This window comes from Nyctereutes procyonoides, unplaced genomic scaffold, assembly GCF_905146905.1.
Source record: "Nyctereutes procyonoides isolate TBG_1078 unplaced genomic scaffold, NYPRO_anot_genome, whole genome shotgun sequence".
NCBI classification, from domain to species: Eukaryota; Metazoa; Chordata; class Mammalia; order Carnivora; family Canidae; genus Nyctereutes; species Nyctereutes procyonoides.
The window spans coordinates 55,554,126-55,577,889 of record NW_026575051.1 but is presented as its reverse complement, the minus strand read 5'-3'; the positions used below and the strand labels follow the sequence as shown (position 1 = coordinate 55,577,889).

Below are 23,764 nucleotides of genomic sequence, written 5' to 3'. Positions count from 1 at the left end.
ATGAATAAATAAATTCTTTAAAAAAATGTAAAAAAAGAAAGTCAACAAACCATGAGAGAGAAGAGGGCAAGAGAAGATAGGAATAGAGAAGAACTATAAGCACAACCATAAAACAAGTAACGGAATGGCAGTAAGGACATGCCTATCAATTATTGCACTAAACCCCAAAAGACACAGAGTGACAGAATTGATAAAAAAGCAAGACCCATCAGTATGCAGCCTACAAGAGAGTCATTTCAGACTTAAAGACACATGCAGATTGAAAGTAAAGGGATGGAAAAGCATTTATCATGCAAATAGAAGTAAAAAAAGAAAGCCAGGGTAGCAATACTTACATCAAACAAAATAGACTTTCAAAAAAGACCATAATAAGACACAAGGACACTATATAATCATAAGGGGAACAATTCAACAAGAAGATATAACAATTGTAAATATTTATGCATCCTACAGGGGAGCACCTAAATACTTAAAGCAGCTAATAACAAACGTAAAGAAAGTAATCAATAGTAATACAAAATAGTAGGGAACTTTATAGTAATACTAAGTAGTAAGTCCCATGCTTATATCAATGGATAGGTAAACCAAACATAAAATCAAAAGGAAACACTGGCTTTGAATGAACATTGGACCAGATGGACCTAAGAGATACATTCATAATATTCCATCATAAAACAGCAGAATACACATTCCTTCCTAGTACACATGGAACATCCTCTACAATAGACCACACATTAGGCCACAAAAGAAGTCGCAACAAATTCAAAAAGACTGAAGTCATACCATGCATCTTTCCTGGTCACAACAATATGAAACTAGAAATCAATCAAGAAAAAAACCTGTAAAGAACACAAATACATGGAGGTTAAATAACATGATGCTAAACAATGAACAGGTCACCTGAGACATCGAAGAGGAAATAAAAAAATACTTGGAGACAAATGAAAATTATAACACAATGGTCCAAAATCTTTGGGTTACAGCAAAAGTTGTTCTAAGAGGGATCTTTACAGCATACAGGCTTATCTCAAGAAGCAAGAAAAATCTCAAATAAACAATCTTAAACTTGTACCTAAAGGAGCTGAAAAAGAGGACTAAACAAAACCCAAAACCAGTAGAAGGAAGGAAATAACATAAACTAGAGCAGAGATAAATGAAATAGGAACTAAAAACAAAGCAAAAAAACCTCAATAGAACAGATCAACAAAACCAGCAGCTGGTTCTTTGTAATGATCAAATCTTTAACCAGACTTATCAAAAAAAAAGAGAGAGAGAGAGAGAGAAGAAAAAAAAATAGGAAAAAGAGAGAGAGGACTCAAATCCAAAAATGGAAGAGGAGAAATAACAACACCACAGAAATATAAAGGATTACAAGAGAACATTGTGAAAAATTATAGGCCAACAAATTGGACAACCTAGAAGAACTGGCTAAATCCCTAAAATCATATAACTTCCCAAAACTGAATCAGGAAGAAATAGAATATTTGAACAGATGGATTACTAGTAGTGAAACTGAGTCAGTAATCAGAAAACTCCCCAAAACAAAAGTCCAGACCGGATAGCTTCACGGATGAATTCTACCAAACATTTAGGGAAGAGTTAACATGTATTCTTCTCAAACTATTCCAAAAAATAGAAGAGGAAAGGAAGCTTCCAAATTCATTCTATGAGGCCAGTGTTATCCTGTAGGAAAACCAGATAAAGACACCACACAAAAAAAGAAAACCTCAGGACAGCATCTCTGATGAAACACAGACACAAACATTCTCAACAAAAGATTAGCACACCAAATCTAATAGCACACTAAAAAATAATTCACCAGGACTCCTGGGTGGCTCAGTGGTTGAGCATCTGCCTTTGGCCCAGGGCGATCCCATGGTTCCGGGATCGAGTCCTGCATCAGGCTCCCTGCATGGAGCCTGCTCTTCGCTCTGCCTGTGTTTCTTCCTCTCTCTCTCTCTGTGTCTCTCATGAATGAATGAATGAATGAATGAATAAATGAATCTATCTTTAAAAAAATAAATAAACATTAAAAAATAATTCACCACAATCAAGTGGGATTTATTCTTGGGATGCTGGAATGGTTCAATATTTGCAATTCTATCAATGTGACACATCACATCAACAAGAAAAAGAATAAAAACCATCATTTCATAGATGCAGAAAAACTATTTAACAAAGTACGTCACATTCATGATAAAAACCCTCAACGAAGTAGGGCTAGGTGGAACATAATTTCAACTAATAAAGGCCATAGATGACAAACCCACAACTAACATCATACTTAAGGGGAAAAAGCTGAGAGCTTTCCCTCTAAGATTAGGAACAAGATAAGGATGTCCACTCTCACTACTTGTATTTGATATAGCACTGAAGTCCTAGCCATAGCAAACAGACTAGAAAAAAAGGCATCCAAATTTGTAAGGAAGAAGTAAAAATTTCAGTTTGCAGGGATGCCTGGGTGGCTCAGCGGTTGAGCATTTGCCTCTGACCCAGGGTGTGATCCCATGGTACCGGGATTGAGTCCCGCATGAGGCTCCCTGCATGGAGCCTGCTTCTCCCTCTGCCTATGTCTCTGCCTGCCTCTCTTTCTGTGTCTCTCATGAATAAATAAATAAAATCTTTAAAAAAAAATTTCACTTTGCAGATGACATTATACCATAGATAGAAAATCCTAAAGATTCAAGCAAAAAAAAAAAAAGCTACTCAAACTGACAAATGAATACAGTGAAGTAGATACAATGAACAGATGGATACAATACAATGAATACAGGAATAAAAAAATCAATATATAGAAATGTTGAATTTCTATACAGTGGTAAGTAGCAGAAAGAGAAATTAAGAAAACAATCCCATTCAGCATTGTGTCAAAAAGAATAAAATACCTACAAATAAATTTAACCAAGAAGGTAAGACCTATACTCTAAAAATTATAAAACACTGAGGAAGGAGGGGCACCTGGGTGGCTCAGTTGGTTAAGTGTCTGCCTTTGGTTCAGGTCATGATCCTGGGATCCTGGAATTGAGCACTGCATCTGGCTCCCTGCTCAGCAGGGAGTCTGCTTCTTCCTCTTTGCCAATTCCCCTTCCCTGCTCGTGCTCTCTCTCAAATAAATAAATAAAATCTTAAAACAAAAAAATAATGAAGCAAATTGAAGATGACACAAACAAATGGAAAGATACTCCATGCTCATGGATTTCAGAGAATAAATATCATTAAAATGTCCATACTACCCAGAGCAATCTACAGATTTAATGCAATCTCTATCAAAATACTAATAGCAGTTTTTGCAGAACTAGAATAAACAACCCTAACATTTGTATGGAACCACAAAAGGCCCTGAATAGCAAAAGCAATCCTGAAAATGAAGACCAAAACTGGAGGTATCACAATCCCAGATTTCAAGATATACTACAAAGATGTAGTAATCAAAACAGTATGGTACTGACACAAAAACAGAAACAAAGATCAATGGAATAGAATAGAGATCCCAAGAATAAACCCATATTTATATGAACAACTAATCTTTGATAAAGTAATAAAGAATATGTAATGGGAAAAAGACAGTCTCTTGAACAAATGGTGTTGGGAAAACTGGGCAGCAACGTGCAAAAGAATGAAACTGGACCGCTTTCTTACACCATACATAAGAATAAACTCAACATGAATTAAGGACCTAAATGTGAGACCTAAAACCATACAAATCCTAGAAGAGAGGACAGGAAGTGATTTCTCTGACATCAATAATAACAACATTTTTCTTGATATGTCTCCTGAGGCAAGAGAGACACAAGCAAAAATGAACTATTGGGACTACATCAAAATTAAAACCTTCTGCCCAGCAAAGGAAACAATCAATAAATCTAAAAGACAATCTAATGAATGGGAGAAGATATTGCAAACAAAATATCTGATAAAGGGTTAGTATCCAAAATGTATAAACAACTTATACAACTCAACACCAAAAACCAAATAATCCAATTTAAAAATGAGCAGAAGACATGAACAGACATTTCTCCAAAGAAGACATACAGATGGCAAACAGACACATGAAAAGATGCTTAGCATCACTCATCATCAGGAAAACGCAAATCACAATCACAATGATATAGTACCTCATACCTGTCAGAATGGCTAAAACCAAAAACAAAAGAAACAACAAGTATTGGTGAGGATGTCGAGAAAAACACTCATGCACTGTTTGTAGGAATGCAAACTGGTGTAGCCACTATGGGAAAACAGTTTGGGGATTCCTTAAAAAAAAAAAAATTACCATATGACCCTGTAATTTTGCTACTTGGTATTTATCCAAAGAATAAAGAAACACTAAATCAAAAAGATTTATGCACCCCGGGATCCCTGGGTGGCGCAGCGGTTTGGCACCTGCCTTTGGCCCAGGGCGTGATCCTGGAGACCCGGGATCGAATCCCACGTCAGGCTCCCTGCATGGAGCCTGCTTCTCCCTCTGCCTGTGTCTCTGCCTCTCTCTCTCTGTCTCTGTCTCTCTGTGTCTCTCATGAATAAATACACAAAATCTTAAAAAAAAAAAAAAGAAAGAAAGAAAAAAAGAAAAGAAGAAAAGAAAAGAAAAAGGTTGTGATGAGCCATTAATTTCCACCTTAAACTTTGCTCACTCAGAAAGTCACGAAAGGGGGACTCCTGGGTGGCTCAGCGATTTAGCGCCTGCCTTTGGCCCAGGATGTGATCCTGGAGTCAGGGGATCGAATCCCACATCAGGGTCCCTGCATGGGGCCTGCTTCTCCCTCTGCCTGTGTCTCTACCTCTCTCTCTCTGTGTCTCTCATGAATAAATAAAATAAAATAAAATAAAATAAAATAAAATAAAATAAAATAAAATAAAATAAAATAAAATAAAATAAGGTCACGCAAGGTCGATTACTTCCAGTGACACTGCTCTCCACAGAGCAGGTGCCCAAGAAATGAATGCTCAGCAGCTGAGGTGGCATCCTCGGGTCAGGGGTTCAGTCACACATGGCCCCGACTACCGAAGCTCAACTTTTAAATTCATGCCACAGCGAAAGTACTTTTTGACAAATCCAACACATGAGCCATGTTCTACCTGATATCCAAAGAAGGCCATCTGCCACATATCCGGCGTGACATGAAAGCGATCGGTCAAAGGACTGCACAAAAGTCCACTTGTTCTTCTTGGGGCAGTATCGCTCCACGGTGGGCAGCACCTGGCGCAGTTCATTCCTGCCCCCCACCGCATACAGGTACTCATCCATGGCCCCCAGCACAAAATGCTCCCGGCAGTTTTTCATGGGTGCTATCTCGGCCCAGGAATTACTGCGGGGGTCATAGCGACAGGCAGTCCTCACGGCACACGTCCGGCCACTAGCATGCTCAACTTCTCCTCCTGCTACAAACAGAAAGTCCCCCATGACTGCCACACAGTGGTGGCTCCTTCCCACGGGCATGGGAGCCAGCTCACTCCAGTTGGCAATGGCAGCTATGAGAGCATTCTCCTGGTCCACGGGATTGAAGTACCGAAGTTCCTTGACTTTACAGACCTCACGCTTTTTCCCGCCAATGATATACAGAGTGTCTGACTGGAACCGCGGTTTGGTCCTGCGAGTTTGCCAAACGGGCTGTGCATAGATGCTCTGGTGGTATTCCAGGGCCTCATTGACAAGAGCCGTTGCAGTTTCACTGGCCTGGACCAGGGGGTGGGACAGGGCAACTGTATGGAGAGTATCCACATCCATCAGGCCGAAGCGGATATACTGCAGGAGCTCATCCATGTACTGGTAATGGCAGTTGTGTTCCAACCACCTCACGGCTAGCTGAAACAGAGGGAGGGGGGCATGAGAGAATACAAAGGTAAGAAAGAGAGCCAAGCAGAGGTATATGGGCAGGTCACCTTGTATTCTTTCTGACACCTTATGATCCATTTCTTTCTTCTTAAAAATAGTGTAACAGTAGAACAATTTGATGCTTGGCTGAGGAATCTTTTCTTCCTGCACCAACAGAGACACATGAGAACTCGAGCATTGTTGTAGAGGTCAAGAGCAATGTTAAGCAACAGTAACAGAGACTTAAGGTAGCACTTGGGGTGAACAATAACCACTTTTCAAAGAATGAGAACACTATTGTGAAACAGCCTGCTCCCTTATTTCATGCCTGGGAAGCTTGGCACACTCCAGGAATATCAACGATGAGCCGTGTCGCCACAACACAAGCAGTGTGTGTCAACCCACGAGTCAAGGTGCTGTATCAATACGAAGAATCTAAGAAAATATGTGATCATCTGAGACCACAGGGTGTACTTGAGAGAGAATCAATATGACACTAGTAGAACGATGTAGAAAGAAAAAAGACTCTTTTTCCCTGTTCCTCTGGTAGGTCTATCAGTCAGGAAGCAAGAGAAGAAAAAGAAAGATTGTAACCCATCAATTTTATTTTTATTTCCCAATTAGTTTTCATCTTGGAGACAGCTGTCGTTTGCACATGTAAGACACTGGCAATTTGTTAGAGCCATTTTCACAAAAGCAGGATACAGAGGAGATTATCTTTGTATTAGGGACACAATGGTGGAATGTAATCTTAACCTTTTTTGTTTAGGTCTAGAATTCTTTCAAGAAGGAAAGGAAGAAGAACTCTGGGCTAAAGACAGTAAGAGTTTCTTAAAACTAAAGCAGGAGCACAAAGTCATGAATAATAAAACTGTACAATAATTTAGAAAATACCATCAACAAGAAAGCAATTCATGTTATGGAGCACATGATGGAGTTTAATTAATGTGACTTAATATTTTAGTTTGGAAGCTTCCAACATACCAACGTGAAGTACACCTAATATCTCCAGTCATATTCGATATGAATTGTCCTTAGCAGCACCTACATTAAGCTAGATCTCCTAGACAATATAAATGTGGATGTGAAGGAATTAGCATGACAAAGTCAAGTAATAATTATAATATTAAATAATTGTGTTGTGCTTTATTTGTGACCAATGGAATTGGGGTTCTGGTCTCCCCTTTTCAGCTGATATAGATCACTGGGGGAAAAGTCTACAGAGGGGAGAAGGAAATGCAGTGCTCTTGGACCATTAGCCTAGGCAAACATAAGCTGGGTTTTCATCTGGATAAAAAGGATCACAAAACTCTTTGAAGCACTAGATGACTTCATTGGAGAGTTTCATACACAGTTTCTGTATGCATTTGGCAAATGGGTGCAAAAGGCAAGATATTTTGGGCTTTTCTTTTTAGCTTTCTGAATGAAGATAATGTAGGAAATGAATTCACTTCCAATACACACTAAATTGCATCTCTTAATGAATTACATAGTGAAGAGAAATGAAAACAGAATTGCAGGTAAGTCTACCATTACCAAGGAGGCAGACACCGTGGAGGGCAGACAAGTGATACCCTCTAGCTGTTTTTCTAGAAACTAGAATTTTTTAAAAATTTAAATAAGATACCAACCTGATGAAAAAATGTTTCTATGTATGGTAACCATGAGCAATAATCAAAGATATTGTAGAAGAAAAACGTCACTCATCAATCACAAGGTCTCTGCCAAAAGTAGAGTTCCCATAGGCAACATCCTGGTTTCTTTCCACCCTAATTTTAGAAGTTTCAAGGGATGGGGTTGCAATTATTTCCCTGGAGAGATAATTCAACAATTTAATAAATGATCTTCCATTCTTTGCCCACAGAGCTTTCAACAGTTCTCAGGGATAAAGTCATTCCATTCAAGGTCATTTCTCATGCACCACGTAAAATTTTCTGAAACTTAATCTTTGATATTGCTCCTAATTTAATTGAGTAGTTCCAGCTGATATTGCTTTGTTCTGTAACAAATTTCTCAGCATCTTTACATCCTAATATTTTTGCATCTTTCATATGGATACTACAGGAAACAGCATAAGAGAAATATCAGATAAATATCCATGTCTCCATAGCCTCTTTTTTATAGCATAGTGCTGCCCATTTAATTATTTTTCTCTTTCCTCATAAATCAGTTCTTCCTATGTCATAATCAATCTTTTAGCCCATCTCTTAACACTCTCCAGTTTATTTTTATTTTTCTAGCAAACAGTGACACTTACTGCAAGAAAAGTACACAAGCCGCTTCTGCCTTTAAGAAAATCTCTAACAAATCAAACCGGCCGTGGAACGGTGATCACTATGATCTATCACTGATTCATTTCTGACACTCTGTCCACTATTAGGCCTACATTACATGTATCATGATGTTTCCTATGTTCAATTTCCTCAATACAATGCATTACAGAATACTATGTACACACACATTTAGTTCATGTTTTCTGGGATAATTTTTTATCTTACTTCTTGCCAATATTTCTAATTTCTCACAGACTTCATTTAACTTACACACTTTCATCATTTTCAATATTCTCAGACTACACCAGTCATTCACAGTTGTTGGGTTTATTTTTTTCTCCAGATCAAAAGTAAACATAATTTACAATTAACTGTTCCGCCACCAACCTCAAAGCAATCTCAGCTAGAATTAGTGTGATTTATACACTTAACTCCAGTGCTTCTCAAATTTAACATGCACACGAATTAACTGGGGTTTCTGGCCAAGATGCAGATTCCGATTCGATAGGTAGGGAGAGAAGGATAGGGAGTTTTCATTTCTAACAAGCTAAAGGATGATGCATATGTTGCTGCTCCATGGGCCACACTTTGAGTCAGAGATTCTAGACAGGTTCCTATTCACAAAACAGTAAATCTCTGCCTTATTAGAGTAAATTAATTCTGTTCTCAAAATTAAGAAGGCTTAAATCAAATGAAGTCTAAGTAGGATGCTTTAGTAAAAATATTAGCTACTTATAGCTTAGTATTAAAGGTAAAACTATTATCTCCTATGTAGTAAGATATGGGTAAGATATTGCTATAGGTAAGACAGCATAATTTGAGACCCTGGTTTTTATCAGGTCTATGATTCAACCCCTGATTCTGATAGCATATAGTGAGTCATACAAACACTCTGTGCAATTGAACTTTCACAATAATAAATACGTGTTAAGGAGTGCAAAGATGTGACTGGAGCTAGAAAGTATTACACTAAGTGAAATAAGTCAGAGAAAGACAAATGCCATACGATTTTACTCATATGTGGAATTTTAGAAACAAAACAAAAGAGCAAAGGGAAAATAAAAGAGAGAGAGAAACCAAGAAACAGGTTCTTAATTATCAAGAACAACCTAATGATTAACAGAGGGGAGGGAAGTGCGGGGATGGATGAAATAGGTGATGGGGATTAAGGACAGCCCTTGTTGCAATAAGCATGGGGTGTAGTTTGGAAGTGTTGAATCACTACATTGTACACCTGAAACTAATATTACAATGTATGCTAATTAACTGGAATTTAAATAAAAGCTTTTTTAAATAGTTATTGTATTCTGTTCTTCTGTAAAAATGTAAAAGAGAAAACCACGGAAAGCATGGATAACTCTTACTTATCCAAATAATGCAAGAAATGACAAAGAAATTTCAAAACAATGAGCTACTTCAAAATCACTTCTACACTGTGAACCCCACAGAGCCATGCTGAATTAAGGGCAAGGTGGTAGAGGAAATCCTCGGGCCCATTTAAGGGGCTTAGAGAACACAGTAAGCAGAAAGCTGATTCATCACTGGGGCACCATGCAAACTAAGAGACCACAGTTAGTTTTGTAATATATTTTCGTGCTTATGTTTGAAAACAATTATTCTGGGAACTGGTGGTTTTTAATGACGCTACATTGAGAAAGCATTAGTCAGGGAAGGCTGAAATCCTATTCTATCTTACTTAATATATCCCCATCACTCTAAGCTCTAGCATATTTTAACTGAGAGAAAAATGGAGCAATTAGCAAAAGTCTTATCTCCCACTTTTTTGGTGACAAAGCCAGCAAGAGCGAAAAAGAAATTAAGGATTCCATTTGGGAAGGCACACAAAGGGTACCATTAGGCAAGATGTTTCCTAAACCATCTGAAACACAAGGGACTATCATCTCTTAAGACTACAGGAGATCTCCCAAGCACCTTGCCTGACTCAATCTAGTACATCCTCATCCTGATGGAGAACTGTTCCTTCCTAAAAGGAGCATTTGCTACAGCTTATTCTAACTTCAACTCATCTCATCCTCAGATCCTTGATAAAAACAATGCCTGTACTTAGTAGGCTGTATATAAATATTTGTTGCATAAATGGAAGAACATTTAAAACTGTTCTTAGGCTATTTTTTATATTCCTCTGGAACAAACAGTATCAATTCCTTTATATTTATCTGCCTATCACAAGTTTCAGTTTCCTATTATCTCCTCTTTGTGGCTTTCCTAAGAAGTCTTTATAAGCTCTCAAAATGTCACAAGACAGTCCAATCACATACTGGACTTACACACAAAAGGCCCTCGTTTTACTCTTTCATGCGATTGGTGTTAACCACCTCTACTTGAGAGTCTTGGCAATGTAATGAATATTATAGTCTTTTAAGCCCTCAAATAAATAATAAAACATTAGGGCAGGCAGCCCAGGTGGTTCAGAGGTTTAGCGCCGCCTTCAGCCCAGGGCGTGATCCTGGAGATCTGGGATCGAGTCCCACGTCAGGCTCCCTGTATGGAGTCTGCTTCTCCCTCTGCCTGTGTCTCTGCCTCTCACTCTCTCTCTCCTCTCTGTGTATTCTCATGAATAAATGAATAAAATCTTTAAAAAAAAAACAATTAGGGCAAGAAAAAACTTTGGAGTCCATTTGGTTCAAGTTTCTCAATTTTACAAATGGAAATCAAACCTAGACAAGTTATCTCTCTAACCTCAAGTCATGCAGCTAATTAGTAGAAAAGCTGGAACTAAACCCCCAGGTTTTCAGACTCTTAAATACAGAGAACAAACTGGAGGGGTTGCTGGAGGGGGAGATGGGTTAAGTCGGTGATGAGGATTAAGGAGGGCACTTGTGATGAGCACTAGGTGTTGTATGTAAGTGATAAATCACTAAATTCACTAGAAACTAATATTATACCGTTACATTAACTCACTGGAATTTTTTTTAAATTTTTATTTATTTATTAATGAGAGACACAGATAGAGAGGCAGAGACATAGGCAGAGGGAGAAGCAGGCTCACTCTGGGAAGCCTGATGTGGGACTCAATCCCAGGCCCCCTGGATCACAACCTGAGCCAAAGGCAGACGCTCAACCACTGAGCCACCCAGATGCCCAACTCAGTGGAATTTAAATAAAAATCTGAAACTATAAATAAATAAATAGCTAAATAAATAAATAAATAAATAAATAAATAAATAAATAAATAAATATTAAAGCTGAAAAAACCCCCAGTTTTTAAATTATACGATCTACTTTTGTACTGTATCACATCATTATTATTTTTCCATCAGTAATTATTTTAAGACAGAAATAGGCAAATGTAATTAAGACCAAACGTAATCTCCATATACTCTAAATTAGAAAAATAAAGCCTGCTTTTAAGTATGTTTGCTTGAAGACAGGTAGACAATATTTTTCCATTAAGTCTCATTTGCTGATTACTTCAACATAAAATATTTTATGCCTTTAAAAAATGCTTTTAATGCTCTTAAAGAGTGTGTAATTAAAGAACAAGTAGGGTAAAAGGTATCCTTTGAGTCTTGAATTACTGTTGTACTTTTAAAGTGTGTATATATTTTAATTCTAGGTCATTCCTTGGTAACTAAGCCTGGATTAAAAATATGTAGAAAAGGGGCACCTGGGTGGCTCAGAGGTTGACCATTTGCCTTCAGCTTAGGTCCTGATCCCGGAGTCCTGGGATCAAGTTCCGCATCAGGCTCCCTGCAAGGAGCCCGCTTCATCCTCTGCCTATGTCTCTGCCTCTCTCTCTCTCTGTTCTCTCATGAATAAGTAAATAAAACCTCTTTTTAAAAATATGTAGAAAAGGGCAGCCCCAGTGGCGCAGCGGTTTAGCGCCACCTGCAGCCCGGGGTTTGATCCTGGGGACCCTGGATGGAGTCCCATGTTGGGCTCCCCGCGTGGAGCCTGCTTCTCCCTTTGCCTGTGCCTGTGCCTCTCTCTCTGTGTGTCTCTATGAATAAATAAATAAAATCATTTAAAAAAATAACACTCTAAAAATATGTAGAAAAGATAATCCTTTCCCTTTGTTTTTCTCAGTGTACCACCACTGATTACCATTCTATGGAGTAGAATGTATGACATATACATAATACTAAATATATTAGTATATAATCCTAAATTCTACAAATTTTGCTTGAATTCAATAACGTTACATAATTTATTCATGTATTTCAGAAATATATCATTATATAAACAAACATTACATTCCTAATATTACAAATCCTAAAGTTTTGATCCAAATTCCTTTATTGCTCACACTCAGACAGAAGCTACTAAAATTCCTAATCCTTTACAGGAAGCAGCTGTTCTAAAGTCTAACTCTGCTTATATATGCAACACCCATATGTATGTATACTACCCAACATGACCCCCAAGTAATATCAAAACAATAAGAAATCTTACACTCACAGGTTTCCTGGAAAATATATGAATTATAAAGTCATCCCAAATCCAAAAATATACATCAATGCACTCTTCCATACAAGTGCCTTTGTCTTGCAAATGTATATAAAAATGCCCTTTACAGAGGTAGTTCTCATCAAATGAGAGATCAAATCTTTCCAATCAACACTAACCAAAGATAAAATCCCTCCCACGTTGTCCGAAAGCAATAACTATTTCTTTGTCTTGATTCACAAATATTCTTTTTCACTGAAAAGGAGGTTCTTATCACAGCACTTATCAATAAGCCAGAGCTAAGTAAGTAAGGACTGATATTTTTGCCCACAGCCTTATTCTGCCCCCTTGCCCAGGGGCAGCTGTAATTTCTCTCCTATTTAAAACTTTGTTGCAGACAGCTTTGCTGAAGGGGCAAACTGAGCCCACCCTTTTGCAGGAGCCCATGCTGTGAAGGCACAGGTGTCTCTGTCCTTGCCAGTCCTGTCATCCCACTGAGATAAGCAGGGGCACCAGTCTCCCCTCAGTGCCCAGGAGGCAGCAGAAAGCCCACACTTCTGAAAATTCAGAAAGGGACAAAAGAAGGGCACAGGAGCAAATCAACAATCAACTGACATTCCTGACCCTCCACCAAAGAGCCGGCATGTTAAAGAACAGTGCTTGGCCAACAAGGGGTGGGAAGCCATGGAAGCATCTTTCAAATACACTGAGTGACAACGCATGGACAGTTCTTCCTCTCTAAGCGGACGGAGTATTGAGCAAGCTCTCCACCTTCCAATGCATGTCTTCACATGTATGGTGCACTGACTACTGTTATGTTACATGGAAGTACACTATTTTATAGATATTTTTAAATGACTTAAATTCTAATATAACATAAAACTTTAGCAAGATACCCTTTTAATATTATGTACAATTTCTTTAGGTCATAAGTGTGGACAGTTCCCCCAGGCTGAGCGAGCAGGTGTTGAGACTCAGTGTGTCAAACTACATAGAAGCTCACTTCGTTAACATGAGTCATGTTTATTAATATCAATTATTATTATAAATTAATATTCAGCTGAGCAGATATGATAATAACACTTATTCTTTCATTGTTCACTTAAAACTGTATGAAGTTGGAGACTAACAAATTAAACCAGAATAATGACTGCTACAGAGAGGAAAGTCCTTATTCATAAATAAATGCACCAAATTCTGTGTACCATATTCTCTTCTTTGAAACTAAATGAAAAATTTCTGTTCATAAGTAACATTCCCATAAAATCCTAAAGCACCAGAAACTAGGGACACGGGATCAGGGCATTTTTCTCTATCAGAACAATAAAAATGTTACCATGGAGGAATATTAAAAATTGTAACAGTGTTCACTCGAGTGCTATAATTAAAATTGTGTCAACATTTTGCTTGTAAAACAGATTTTTCAAGGGAGGGTGCACATTAACCATTATGGGTGACTACAGACTTATATAAGACACATAGGCTATTTTTTCTTCTAAGAAATATATTTCAATAAAATCAAATCTGATGAGATTCCCAGGTTTATAGATTGTCAGACAAAAGACCTGACATATTTTAAAAAGAATATTCAGCTGAGCACATATGATAATAACAGATATTCTTTCATTGTTCATTTAAAACTTTATGAAGTTGGAGACCAACAAATGTTCTTATTTTCATCTTCACATAAAACATGGGCCTGGTAATATTCTGGTTTCTCTTCAAATCTTATAAATCTTTCGCCTTTTGCTAAAGGTTTCCATAAAGAGGAACAGTTTACAAGATTTTTTAGGGTTTTTAAAAATATGTATGATGTATATATACAGCTTACTCTCGAATGGCACAGAAAAAGCTCCCTCTCTTTCCCTCCTCTCTCAATATGTGTGCATACACACAGACACACACACATACATACAGAGAGAAAGAGACAGAAAGAACACATGATAAAGTGAATGAGGTAATTTGTTTAAGAAATTAGCAAATCATATGAGTTTTCTTTGTACTATTCTTTTTCTTGCAACGTTTCATTAAGTCTGAAATTATTTTGAAATAAAATATCAAAAACAGAAGAAAATTATGGCTGGTAATCATCTTTGTATATATATTTTAAAAATACATGCCACAGAGCATCAAAAGCAAGAGCCCTTGAGACCAAGGGTATCGCCTTCCTATAGAGTAAAACACCCAGGTTTGGAGGAATCACAACAAAAACTACCCCAGGCCTGCCACATTTAAGTCCCAGATATTTAGGATGGCAAATAAAAAGTGACCTGAGTTGTCCTTTGGTTTAGTCTTATAACACAAGAGGATTTTTTACAAGGCTTTTATAACGGTTGTATATCAAAATGAAGAGAAAATAAATATGGGAAAAGAGATGAAGTTAGGATACTGTGATATATTATCCACCTGTGAGAGTGGCCACCAGTTTGAGCTGATCTTGGAAAACATAACAGAAAGAACAGTACAAGTGTGACTGACACTGGACCAGTCATTTGGCTTCCCACCTGTAAAATAAGTGAGTTGATGAGAGTCTCTTCTACCTCTAGGATATATAAAACCTATAGATCCACCAAAAGTAACATTTTAAAATAGAGTCCTCCAAACTTCCTATAGGTGGGAGAGGCAACCAAAATTAATCGCTAGGTCTGGATTCCAAGCTTCAGATTTCCATAGCATATATAGTTTTTATAAATCTCTTTTCAGAAAGACAAAGTGATTTTTTTGGTCTATAATTCTATACTCACCACAACATATGGATGAGTGTGTGCAAGTGAAAGTGTGTGTGCACACAGGCTCACATGCAGACAATGAGGTTTCATTATGGCTTTTTCTCCCTGGAAACAACTTTACTCGGAGCATATTATCTCACTTAACAGTAACTATCTCTTGTAAAAATAAAACAATCTCAGACAAAGAACACACATTTCAAATTTGAAAAACAACCGCTTCAAGGTACTAAGGATTTAAAATCTCAGAATGAGAGATGCCTGGGTTGCTCAGTGGTTAAGTGTCTGCCTTTGGCTCAGGGTGTGATCCTGTAGTCCTGGGATCGAGTCCCACATCGGGCTCCCCGCATGGAGCCTATTTCTCCCTCTGCCTATGTCTCTGCCTTTCTCTCTCTCTCTATCATGAATAAATAAATAACATCTTTTAAAAAAATTTTAAAGAAAATAATTAAATAATAAAATCTCAGAATGAGGGGTGCCTGGGTGGCTCAGTGAAACATCTGCCTTCAGCTCAGGTCATGATTTCAGGGTCCTGAGATCGAGCCCTGCATCAGTGGGCTCCCTACTCAGGGAGGAGTCTGCTTCTGCCTCTCCCTCTGCCCTTTCCCCCCTCATGTGAACTCTCTCTCTATCAGATCAATAAATAAAATATTTGGGATCCCTGGGTGGCTCAGCAGTTTGGTACCTGCCTTTGGCCCAAAGATCCCTGGAGTCCCGAGATAGAGTCCCATATTGGGCTCCTGGCATGGAGCCTGCTTCTCCCTATACCTGTGTCTCTGCCTCTCACTCTCTCTTTCTCTCTCTGGGTGTGTCTGTCATGAATAAATAAAAAATAAAAATAAAAATCTTTAAAAATAAATAAAATCACAGAATGAGATTTTATGTCAGTGCAAATATTTTGCAAACTAATCACATACATTTTTACCTGAGGATTCTCTTGAAATATACCACCCTCATATCTATATACAAAGCTTTTTAGATGGGAAAAATATCCCACAGGGCAATAAAGATAACCAACATTATCTGTACCAATGATGGTGCAGGGAAAATGGAACCTATTCCTGGTCTCCTCATCTGTTAGCAAAATACAGGAACAACTAGAAAACACTTCCTATACATGCCCTTCAGTGATCTGATACTGGTCTCTGAGACAAAAAAATAATACCCATTTACCTAATCCTTGATGGCATCAGAGTACTTACTTGATGCTGGACTATTAACAATAAAATAAGTAAAATCTTAGTGTCCACATATTTATACAGGTATCCCTCTGAATATCAAAGGGATTTTGCTTGTGGTCAGTGAGATATTAAGATTATATTGTTAGAACAACTCCGGGAAATAAAGGAAAGCCAACTTAGTCAACAGAATAAAATGCCACTATATCCCATTGGCAACAGGGACTAGGGTGACCCTAAATGGGTCACAACACTTTGTATTATTTCCCAGCTACTGTATGCAATGAGGATGGATTATCAGGGTGAAGTCAGCTGAGGTGGCCAGGAAAACTTGATGCTTTCTTCTACCACTAATGGCTTTGTGCCCATAGAAGTGAATGTAATTCAGTGAAAAAGGAGGCTTGACTTGATGCTGAAGACCTGTTTCTGCAACCTAACTTATTGGGCTTTGTAAAAAACACTAACATACTGAGCCTCAGCTTCAGCATCTGTAAAACAAGGATGATACTAGTTACATCACAGGGGTCTCCAGGGGACTGGAAGAGAGAACGTGACAGTGCTTGGCAAACTACAATATTGAAACCATATACGGAACTAACATGATGGCAAGGTGCCACCAAATGATGGAACTAATCCTCAATTCGATTATACTTGTGAATCCACGATAAAGGCAGCGCATTCAGAGTATTTTTATAGAACATGAAAACTGTGCAATTTTGGTATAAATTTTAAGAAACTGCTGTAATTGATAAGAAATTTGCTACACAGCATTAAATACTTCACGTTGTAAAGTGAGAATAAAAGTATGGCAGACAATCGGTTGCAGATTACAAACTAGTCTTTAAGATGAGCCTGTTTTCACAGACATGGACTCAGTAATCCTAACTTGGTAATTTAAGGTCTGTGGCTTTGTTAAATACCGAGTCAGAGAAGAATGAATGAACAAAAGATAAAAAGGAAGGAAGGAAGGAGAAAAGGAGGGAAGGAAGGAAGGAGGGAGGGAAGGAGGGAAGGAAGAAAGAAAAAGAGAGAGATATAGACATAAACCTAGTTGTTTTTGCATAGCACTCAGTGTGTATTTACTTTCTATACTTGGCTTGAGTCTCTCATTAAAAATACTTGAATTCATGTCCATAAGTCCCCTCAAATCTCAACTCAGTTCACTGGGTGGCAAGGAAAAAAATATATAAGCCAAGCTATCAGGCTTGAGACAACTAAAATAATTATTGATTGTCTGAGCTGATTACTTTCCTTGTTGTTTCGTTGCTCTGAGGTAAATGATATAACCATGAATCTTTTCTTTTAGTTTTTTTTTTTTTTTCAGCCAATTCCTCAGTTTCTTGTTGAGTGTCCATTATGTGCCAGGAACTTTCCTAGTTAGTGAGAAAGAAGATTCTAATCAGTTCACATATATATACTCTTTTTTTGCCATTCACTTCCAAGCTCTATTAACACCATAAAACTCAAGGCTTACTCTTGACCTCAAGTGTCTTACTGTATCCCTGTAAAACATACATATGGAATAATGGAATTAGGGGGAAAAATCCCACAAATTTGGAATCCTGCAAATTCTGTTTATTGTAAGCAGATTTTCAGATACATGCAAAAACCATCTTTTATTTATTTTATTTTTTTAAAAGATTTTATTTATTTATTCATGAGAGACACAGAGAGAGAGGCAGAGACACAGGCAGAGGGAGAAGCAGGCTCCATGCAGGAAGCCGACGTGGGACTTGATCCTGGGTCTCCAGGATCACACCCTGGGCCAAAGGCAGGCGCTAAACCGCTGAACCACTCAGGGATCTCCCCCAAAACCATCTTTTAATGTTGCCATTTCCCTCATGGATGTTTTAAATATTACCGGTGCATGTATATGAATTTTATCTTTAAAAAAATCACTGTTTAATTTGTAAACATGCCCTGGAGCATCCTGAGAGCATCAAGCTTTTGAATATTTCTTTATGAACTGATTCAATAATAATGAACCAATAGCAGGCTCACTGACGCACATACTCCCCGCCTGAAATTAAACCTTTAATGACCAAAAGGACCTCACAGGCTCAAGCAGCTGCCCCAAGTCACTGATAGAGATAGTCAAATCTCTCAAACAAAAGTTACTATGATGGATTTAGATGTCCCCGAAGTATCTAAGCTGCATTTGAGGTTTTAATGTTGGCAGCCTCCAAATAACAAGAAAATCATCCTCAGTGGTTACTTTATTAAACAGTAATTTAGAGCTACAGAGCATAATGATTACAGTGGGGAATCCCCTAACTGAAGTGTATGACTAAACATTGTTGGGGGCCTGACTCTACTATCTGGAGCTGATGTGCTGGGGCTGGGGAGCCAGAGCCTATATTCTCAGTGAGTTGCAGAGAATTCACATAAATGCAATGCTCACCACTGACCACTTCCACTATGTGAATTTCAGCTTAGTTACTGAGGTTTAAAGAGAATATTTCACACTGTAGTCTCTAACTGCATTTCGTCATAGGATGATGAAACAGGGCAACTGTGGGAACAGTGAATCCTCTATTCATACCTTGCAACTACTCAGAGTATAATACACAAGTAATATTTTTGTCAGAGAAGATACATTCTCCAGCACAATTATCATATATTCTTTGGCTAGGAAAAGGTAGCTTAGAGAATCAATCTATGATGATCATGTAAGGAAGACAGCTATGTGGAAAAACAGGCTCAGTGCAGGAGAACCAGTGGCTTGACAATCTCGGAAGACTTGCAAGCGATAAAGCAATTGCATAAGGTAGGAGCCATTCCAGGAGCTACCCTAAGAATCTGTTTCAGCCCCACTGCCTGGCACCCAATAGGAAATCTGCAAGTGTTTGCTGAACAAGAGACAGTGGGAATTGAGAGACTGCAACCTGGAGAAATCACAGATCTGAGAAGGTTAGAAGGAACAAAGAGTTGGAAGAGCAAGGGAAACTTTGAAGGTAGGGTTGGAAGAATTGAAGAAGAAAGAGAAACTGCCTCTGATGCCCAGGCCCAGCCCCAGGAGCAGAAGGAATGCCAGCACAGGCCAGGAGATGAATCATGAGGCGCTCAGCAGGACGTTTGCAGGGGGACCTCATGGTGGACCGGATACTGAGCCAACCTGAGAGCAGAGCAGTGGCCTGTGGCGGAGGGCTTATGAGGACCCAGGAAAGGTAGTCTATCCTGGATAGTTAGATATAAGGTCCAACAGATCAGGGACACAGGAACTCGGTCAGGCTTAAACCAAAACAATTTGAAATAATGAGCTATACCTCCTTTAAGAAAAAATAGTCTTCCTCCGAAACTAATCATGCATTATTTAATTGATTGAATTTAAATTTAAATATATATATATATATATATAATAAAAAAAGGAGGAAGTCTTTGCTCAAGTCCCATAAATTTGCAAACATAGTGAAATCTACAAGATAAAATCACTCACTGTCACGGAGACCATAAATTAATATCAAAACTGAACCTCACCCTACTTTTTTAAATACCAGAGGCTATCGACTGATTTGACATTTCTCTCCTAATTACCTTTTAACTTCCCATTACTTCAACAAAACAAGACATAACTAATCAATAATTTCACTAAGCATCCCTGAGGGCTACTTTATCTGTGCTGTCCATAGAGCTAAACAAAACTAATCACTTGTGGTCTGGTGTGGCCAAGAAGCTGGTGAGACCATATGTGTATACGTGTGTGTGTGTATGTGCGTGTGTATTCCCAATCTTATTCTCATTTCTTTTTGAATAAACATTTTAAAATAGCACTATTGCTGAAATAAGGACTGCATTAAGACAGTAACTGAATTGAATGACTTAATTCATTTTTGGAGCCTCTTCAGGTGAGACTGAATTATCACTTAATGGCTCTCTTTACCATTCAGAAATGAATAGCTAACTTAAAAAAAAAAAACAAGAAATAAATAATGTGAAATAGAATACTTGAAGTGAAATTATAATCATTATGATGCTGTCACCTTAACATCTATAGACTTAATTGTTTTACAATTGACTTGACATGTGAGAAAAATGTCCAACACTAGGTAGAAATATGCTGCTGAACATTCACTGGGGGAAAAGAAGCTGAAGACAACACAAATGAAAAAGCAGAACCACGAGGCTCGCTCTCAGGTGTCTAATCAAGGAGACCACTGTGCACAGCCAGGAGACAGAAATAAAGGTTTTTCTTCATTTTTTCTTTTCCTCTATTTTTTCTTTGTAAAAGGTATGCATTGAAGAGGATTGTAGTGAGCCACATCCTGTAAACACCAGCATTATTAGCTGCCTGCCTGCCTACCCTTCAAATAGCAGTAAGATAAGGGGCCGAACTGATACAAATTGATATTTGCAACTTCTAATAACTTCCTTACTATTAACAGACAAATTTCTGTCTCCTTGCCCCACACTCCCCAAGAATGTAGCAAAGGGAGTAAGATGCTGCCCTCGGAAACAGGCATTCAACAAATCATTGTGAGACGTGCTAGTGAGGGAAATGTCAGGAGAATGGAACCTTCACTTCCATAAATGTGCCCATCTGAATTTCCAGCGTTTGCTGGCTAGTGTAAGAAACTGCAGAACCGCCATGTGAGCTGCTGCATTAGCAAACTGGCCGTAGTATCCCTGTCGTTTAAACTTCCCCACTGCACAATTGGAATGGAAACATTTGCTCTATTGGAAGGCAGTGATAAGGATGGATTTTTAAAGTTTCCATTTTTAAGTGAAAATGAAAGAAAAATGCTCTTCTAGATGTGTTCTGCCTTTGAGCTCCATTTGAAAAAAGAAAAAAAAAGGCAGAGAAAGCTGCTATGAAGGTCACCGAGTGAAAGAACTTCCTCAGGGCACAGAATAAATTAAATCCCAAGGAAAAAATAAAATGTGATTTCCAGAGTGTGAGGCACAAACTCCAAATGACAATGATTGACAGCCAAACTATATCCGTGCAATATCCAAGACTGCACGTTCTCATTTACCTCAGTGTAGCCAGCAAGCGCCCATTAAACATCCGTCTGATGCCCAAATTAACCTTCTTGGCAAACTGAAAGAGGCACAAACTATCATAATCAACCTTTCATTATCACAGCAGCCTCTAGTTAAAGGGTCAGAATAATTGTGCCATCAGAGCCTTGATTGTTTTCAATCAACAGACGGCTGGAGTGACAGCTCGGTGATGGAGGGGTCTGATGAAACCGCACCAGGCCTAATCAGAGCAGATGAAAGGAAGGCATGATTGGTGCAAATGAACAGTCGTGCCTCTCCTTTTCATTTACAATCTGAAATTACTCTTAAATTTGTGGGGTTTTTTTTTCCTCCCTTATGAGCACCACTGAAAGAATGTTTGACTTATTATGAGTTCTGACAGTGCAGAGTTATAAAACACAGGTAGGGTTATCAGCTGAGGCTTTAAGTGGGTATTCAGCATAATTCTAACAAATTCACTCTTGAAAAGCACAAAATGACTAAAAAGGCTTCCAATGACCTAACCTCTCAGCACTGTTTGATTAACAGACCCATTTATTCCGTTGGCATTCTAAATGATGAGAAGATAAAACCGAGGGCAGAAATACCCTGTAAATGTTTTCTCTCAACCAACTGCTCTGTTTGCTTCAGTACCAGTTCCTCTGCCCCAAATCCTTCCTGCCCTCGAAGAACACCACATTAAAGGCTCAGAAGAATTCATCCATCAGAGGATATGCATCAAATAAGAGTTGGTTTTGGCTGAGAACATAAAGCTATGCTGGGAACCACAAGAGTGGAAAGGGACTGGAACATACCAACCTAACGCTGATATCAAAAAGAATATGTGGGAAAAAGGATTATGAAATTTTCTGATAGGCTAGGCTAAACTTGCCCTAAAAGGAATTGGGAGAAAACCCAAACAACATAAAAATTGCATTTACATAGCAGTCACTGTTAACAAACTACAGACATTAAACTCCTTAAAAATTGTAGTGACGAATGGAATACACACTTGGAGTGGCAAAAATAAACTTCTAACTTCTATTTTTGTCTTGCATCTTGAGATCAAGCACCAATTATGAGAGTATTATGATTCAGGATAGTACTGCAACACAAAGGAAAAGTCTTTTAGCTGCAAACATTAATATGCATCTAACTTCCGTGTGTCTACCTCCGAGTGTGTGTTAAGAGGCAGGGGACAGCATGGCTGCTGGTTCAAGATTCAGGGTGGTTCTTAACCTCTCAACTCTAAGTTTCTACATAAAACGTAGGTCATTTTATTTGTTAGATTGTGAGTTGGAATGATGGCACAGAGGTATATAATTAACAAAGTAAAGAGTTATTAAGCACAGCCTGAAGTTTTCCATGCAATATTTAGCAAAATTCGTTCCCTCATACCTAGACCTCTTTTGTAGTCAACTGGTCACCACAAATGTACACAGAATGTGCAAAATTCCCACAGTTCCACCTACATGAAATACACTTGAAGCAGGATATTACTGTCACACAACTTTCTGCAGCACCTCAAAGTTTCTGTTTTGATTGTTATTTAAGAGACAATTCTCAAAGGAAGATATCTGGCAAAAGGTTCAATCACAAGTATTTTGCAAATCCATCCCTGCCCTCCTGCTCATACTCTTCAGTGGCAACTTTACTTCCCGTGGGTGCACAGGCATCTCCAGCAAGTTGTACCAATGACAGACGCTTCATCATCTCCATCGTGGACTAGTTCTCCCAGTGCGGTATTGGCTTTTTAAGGCATGACTTCCTCTGCTCAGAAGCCAGTTTTGTGTGTTGACCAAAGAGGAGTGACTTCAGGACACTGAACTCACGTGGGATTTGAAACAGAATTTCCTAGCTGGTTCACAGAGCATAAAGACAGAAAGCAAGCCAACCTGGGTAAGCGCCTGTTCTAACCCCCAAAACCCAAGTGTGGAACTGATCATTCTAAGGCACCACACAGTCCCTCTATGTGGCCTAAATCTTGCATGAAATGAGAAAGGCAGAAAAATTCTTCAGGGGACCTGGCAAACCTGATAAATCAACCCCTTTGTTTATTATTTAATTGAGCTTCACTCCAAAGAGTGAATAGTCCCAGAAGTGGGTAGAATAAGAAATCGCTCATAGTCCTCGGCAAGTCCAATGTCATTCTTGCAGCCAACAGGAGAGGTGCCTAAAGTGTATTTGCCTCTTAACGAAGTGCTGTCCTTTCTGGATGGAGAGTTTCAGTTTTACTTTCAGCTGTGAGTAATTTCTCATTGTGATTGGCTGACTTATAGTCAATTTAGTATAATTAATGCCAAATTACATTGTAATTCACATAGAATTACAAATTAAAAGCTATATTAAGAGCAAATGAATTAATCAAAATTAATGATATTATGCTCACTTGTTTTAAAGTGTTAA

General features: G+C 38.3%; 1 protein-coding gene and 1 non-coding gene across 8 annotated transcripts in view; one reads left to right on the top strand and one right to left on the bottom strand.

Annotated features, from left to right (window-relative positions):
• KLHL32 (kelch like family member 32) overlaps positions 1-23,764 on the bottom strand; it is a 236,245-nt gene that overhangs the window by 48,464 nt on the left and 164,017 nt on the right. For 5 of the 7 annotated variants that reach the window (XM_055329990.1, XM_055329989.1, XM_055329992.1 and 2 more), the window contains one exon: positions 5,080-5,806. The exons of the other annotated variants lie outside the window; for them this stretch is intronic. In XM_055329990.1, coding sequence (XP_055185965.1) covers positions 5,080-5,806 — 727 coding nt within the window. The remainder of the gene's footprint in view (positions 1-5,079; positions 5,807-23,764) is intronic. 7 annotated transcript variants of the gene reach the window in all.
• On the top strand, positions 14,201-14,319 carry LOC129513231 (U5 spliceosomal RNA). The gene has a single exon (XR_008665193.1). It is a non-coding gene; the product is annotated as a U5 spliceosomal RNA (small nuclear RNA).